At 39.1% G+C, this 5,290-nt stretch overlaps 1 protein-coding gene across 1 annotated transcript in view; it reads right to left on the bottom strand.

Moving 5' to 3' along the window:
* The window catches only part of DMRTB1 (DMRT like family B with proline rich C-terminal 1), an 8,373-nt gene extending 6,940 nt beyond the window's left edge, over positions 1–1,433 (bottom strand). The window contains exons 1-2 of the mRNA XM_015595061.1: positions 1,403–1,433; positions 13–302 (exon numbers count right to left, since the gene is read on the bottom strand). Coding sequence (XP_015450547.1) covers positions 13–302; positions 1,403–1,433 — 321 coding nt within the window. The remainder of the gene's footprint in view (positions 1–12; positions 303–1,402) is intronic.
* Between the last annotated feature and the right edge of the window lie 3,857 nt (positions 1,434–5,290).

Below are 5,290 nucleotides of genomic sequence, written 5' to 3'. Positions count from 1 at the left end.
AAGCGGAGGCACCGGCTGGAGGCGGGAGGCCGGGGCCGCAGCCGCGGCCCCGGAGGCCAACTCCTGCTCCTCCTCAGAGGCCTGCTTCTTGAGAACCTTCTGCGCGGCCATGATCTTCTGGCGTTCGGTAATCAGGTAGCACTTTTCGCAGGTGCACTGCTTCCAGCGACACTTGCCCGCATGGCCCTTGACTGGCACCAGAAAGCCATGGTTCCGGCACCGCGAGCACTTGGGGGTGCGCAGCATCTTGTCGAGCAGCTTGGTAAGGACTGTCTTCCTAGCACAGCCGCCTCCTCTGGGAGCTGCAGAGCGAGTGGAGCAGGAAAGAGCAGCGCCCCAGAAGTCCCTGGTGCTGGGGACATTTGGATACACTTGTAACAAAGCGGCTCTCAGAACTTCCCAGGAACTGCAGCAAGACCCTTGCATTTTCCCTCCCTTTTCAGGAGTGCAAAATTTGGAATTTCTGTGCCTTGGTTAATTACATGCAAGGGATCGGGTTGAATTAAATTCTTCGTGGAATGATATTGCATGTATGTCATCTGGGTTATCTGAGGTCTTAGACATTTAATTCTCCAAAGTCTCTATTCCCGCCACCCCATAGACAGTATTTTGTAACTTCAAAACAGGCGGAGTGATATTCAACGGTCCACAGATTTAAACTTCCAGAGGAACGTAGCTCTCAGCAAACCCATTCCAGTAGAAAAGCTTTCTAAGAGGCAAACCGTGTTTCTACTTAGAAAAGATGCCGCTTCTGCTAAATTTCATCTCTCTCCCCCGCAGAGAAGCGGCCGTTCACACTGATACTTCCAGAATATTCTCAAAAGGTCAGTGCCGTGTGTTCCCTTATAGTAATTCCCATTTCTTGAGAGTCCTGGTGGTATAGGAAAGTATTCTGGAAGATGATGCGTTGCTGTTGTTGATGTCTTCCAAAGTAAAGCATACTTAAAATGCTTTAAAATAAAACAGATTTAGGGTATTTTAACATGAGCTTAAATCATTGCTCAACTTTGCCATGAATTTAGTTATTACTGTAAAGCAACGCAAATCTTGAGACACCTGAAAAGCTGACGCAAACTTAATAGTGTCCCAAAGCTACTAAATTACTTCATTTTCTTGTTTGATAGAAATTTGTGACACCCAGGGGTCTTTTTTTTTTTTTTTTTTTTTTTAGGTCTTCAAAAAAGGGAAAAATGGGTTTCTCACACTTAAGTTGAAAGCTTATAATCGTAGAATCAGTCATAGTTAAGGAGATAGGCATGATTAATACCTGGCTAAAATATGTGCATTTCAAATTGCCTTTTCCCTGAAATTCTCTCTGGAAGCCGAATGGTAGAAGCTAAAGCCGTGTGTACACCTTGATTTTTCTGAGCCTCTGGTTGCAGTTGAACTATGCATTTCTCACCCACTGCCTGAGAATAAGAAATGGTTGCCATTCTGAGACCAATTAGATACTGGAAGGCTGAAAAAAGGTTTGTAAAGCCTTTTTCTGCTTTAAAGATATATATTCCTTATCTTATTAAGAGGACAAAAATATATCCTTCCTGTATTAGTATAGTGTATTATCCTTCCTGTATTCCCTAGGTTTGTCTCTGCTTTGCTCTAACACCCTTTATTTTAATTTTTTTTATTTAAAAACATGGCATAAAAAGACAAGCAATCTTATTTTCTGACTCTACCCAATTCAAAATATCTGATTTTTTCACTGATAAGACCTAAAAAAGAAAACTCTCATTTACATGTCATGCTTAACCACCCAAGTTCTCATTTTCCTATTAATGATTTAAAGGAAAATCTTAATCAAAGCCAACTATTCGAAGTAACATTTTAACCTTGTTAACTACAAAATGCTTCCATATTTACTTCTTAGCTTTAACGGCAAAATATACCCAAGGTGATAGGAATTTGCATAGTGCTTTGAGAACATTAGTAAACAACCATATATCTTTTTAATCAGTGGTCACATTATAATATATGGAAACCCCAGGGTTTATACAGTAAATAAATCTAAGGGGGGAAAAAAGACTAGTTTATTTCTCTTTTCCTCCTAAAGTCTCAATTTGTGTAGGTAAATTCCAACAGAGCTTTATTTATTTCACTCTTAGAAATTCAGGCAATTTGTTTTATTTAGTTGAAGACTGATTACTTCTTAGGCTGGTGCTTTTTAAAAATATATATATATATACATTTCTTTAAATTGTTATTTTAATAATGGTAATGACATGAAAGTGAAAAACTAGAAGTTTAAAAAGGATGGGAGCAATAAGTACACAATGAACCCCTTCTTTCCCCACACCTAAACCTTAGAAAATTTATGTTTAAGAAAGTCTGCATCATCATAAGCCATGGTTTATAAAATAACAAGTTAGAGTTGCTGAGGAATCACCAGTTTGACTAATTAACCACAGAAGGGCCAGTTGGTGGTCATACCTGACTCCCAGCTTCAGTAATGGCCTCCTTTCCCTCAAATAATACCTTCTCTTTGGTTAATATGGTTGCTGTTGGTACTGTTTAATTCATATTCATTTTAAAGAGGCCTGTATTATGCAGTGCATGAGGGTATCATTTATAATCATTAAATATTGCATGCACTGTAATGTTCTCTTACTGGTAGCACACAAGAGTAAGGAAGGCCTTTTTTTGCCTATAGCATCTTTCCCCCAGCAGCTGTAACCCAGATATCTGCTGTCTTCCCCTTTGTCAGGCTGTCTCCAGTGAGCAATGAAAGCTTTATTGAAGATTTCATGGGCGATGGAGGGGAAGATTTAAGTGACACATCCTATAGCAGATGCTTTAAAATTCTGCTTTAGCATTTCTGTTCTCTCAAGATCTTCTGTTGTGCCACACCCACTGGAGACAAACTGACCTGCCCTCCCCGTTTTCCCCACCAGTACCCAGCCTCTCTAGCTCCTCTCTCCTTTCTTGCTATTTTGAGAGTTCTGTAACTGCTACAACTATCTTATTTTCCTTTATGTCTAGCACAAAATAGATATTCAATAAAAATTCATAGAATGTATAAATGAATCTTGCTTCTCTCTCCTCCCAATGTCAAAGTTATCTCCTCCCTAATTAACACAGTAAATCACCTTGGCTTCAGCCTCATTTCCTAAACAAAACAGAAAGCCCAGAGTGAACAGGACCACTCTTCTGACAAGCAAAATTTAGGGATCAACTTTGATTTCTTGAGCTCATCCCCTACCCTTAATAGTTTAATAATAGTAATAATAATAGCTGGCACTAAGTGTGTATATGTGCCAGTAACTCTTAAGTCCTTTATGTGTATTAATTCATATAATCCTCACAAAAACCCTCTAAGGTAAGTACTATTATTTTCACCCCCCATTTTATACATGAAGAAAGTGAGGCCAAGAAAAGTTAAGTAACTTGCCCAAAGTTTTACAGTCATTAAGTGATTCAAAACCAAGAAATCTGCCCTCAAGAAGGACCAAAAAGTCCATGTTCTTAAACATATATCAACTAACTCAATATTTCTTCTAAACAAACACAGTGTTCTCAAGACACCTTTGGTGATGAATAGAAATGTTTGCCATATTACTCCATTACAGGTGTGGCAAAGGAGGGTGAAGGTGGTAGCACCCTGGGAAACTTCTTGAATGCCCTGCTTAGTTGCTTTCCTCCACCCAGAGCCAATATTTATTGAGTACCAACTATGTGCTAAGCATAAGGGACACAGAGATAAATAAAAAGACAGGATCGTTGACTTTAGGCACACTTTCTAGCTGGGAAACCATACAGTAAAATCTAATTCCAGATGAAAGCTGGGGAGTGGAGGCAGGAGGGAGATCCAGGATGCTATGAGAACCCCTGTGAGAATCCTAATCTGGATGAGGAAATCAAGGAAGACTTCCTTGAGGAGATGGTTCCTAACAGGCCTAAAGGATGAGTAGGAATTAGCCAGGAACAGGAGCAGGAAAAGTGTGTTCCAGACAGAGGAAACAGCATGTTAGAAGGCCTGCAATGTGGCCATAGTACAGTGAGGTCAGAAGACTGCGGAAAGACGAGATATAGGGGTGAAGCAATAGCCAGGTCATGGAGGGAATCCTTGGGGGAAATTATGGGAGTTGCTATCTAAGGCTAAAGAGAGAAAATGACATGGCAAGAGCCAGGCCAAACTAGAACCTACATATCTAGCCATCTAGTCCCTGCCCTTGGTTTTTCTTTCAGAAACAAAACAATAAGTAACTATGACTTGCATAGGTAATGCAAGATTAAAATGGAGTTGAGTGGGGTTTTCTTCAAGTGGGGCACACACTTGAAGCTAGTCATGGCCCTGAACTAGCATTGGTGGTTCCTCCTAACTCTGGGGCCCTGTTGACTGATTCATATGACTCTATTAGGAGCCTTACATCACTGCACAAAGGAGCAGTGATGTAAGACAAAGGAGTGAGAGAAAAGAAGAGTGAGATGAAATCAAACAGAAAGCATTTAAAGAGGTTGTATACATAAGGACTGGAAAAAACAATTCTGTGCAGCAGGTGAAAAGTACAACATCCAGACAGAGAGAGAATACTCAAAGTGGCATTATTAGCTAGTTAGAACCAATAGCACTGGCATTTGCTGTTATTTTTACTCGCTAATTTAATGAAAAAAAATATTTTACATACATAGAAACTTTCACAGTGTATAAACTGATTACATGTACTTTTGATAGTACTATCAAATTTCTATAAGTTCCAAGAAATTTTGTCTTAAAAGATGAGAGGCACATGTCCCTATAAATACATTGTTAAAAGGGAATGATAGCTTTAATATCGCTGTCCTTTATTTAATTTAACACAACATGCATGAATTTAATGCCAGTATATTCAGGGCACTGTTCCCTACTAAAATCAGAGTCAAAAAGAACAAAGGAGTGAAAAAAATTAAATTGAAATTTCCTTTTTCTATGTATGTTCTGTCTAGTTTCTTAGAACAGTAAATTCCTATTAAAAAAACAGAATTCCCCCCTGAATTCCGCTCCTATGATAATGGCAAACAGATATCATGAATTTATTTTTCCAGACACCTTTTCATTTTCTGACACAGTCAAATTCAGTTCATGTTGTAACTATAAAGAGATGGCAAAAAAAAAACTGCTCTAGAAACAGGCAAACTGAGTGAGAACCTGATCACTACTTATCAACTGTGTTACCTTGGCTACATCACTTAACTTCTTTGCGCCTCAGTAGTAGTAGCAGTAGTAATAATATTTGTATAATGTACTGCAAATTCCAAAGTGTCCCACATTTATCCCATTTAATATTTCACGGGTACTTACAGCTTTGCAGGCATG

Source organism: Pteropus alecto, unplaced genomic scaffold, assembly GCF_000325575.1.
Source record: "Pteropus alecto unplaced genomic scaffold, ASM32557v1 scaffold25, whole genome shotgun sequence".
Classification (NCBI taxonomy): Eukaryota; Metazoa; Chordata; class Mammalia; order Chiroptera; family Pteropodidae; genus Pteropus; species Pteropus alecto.
This window is presented reverse-complemented; position numbering and strand designations above follow the sequence as displayed.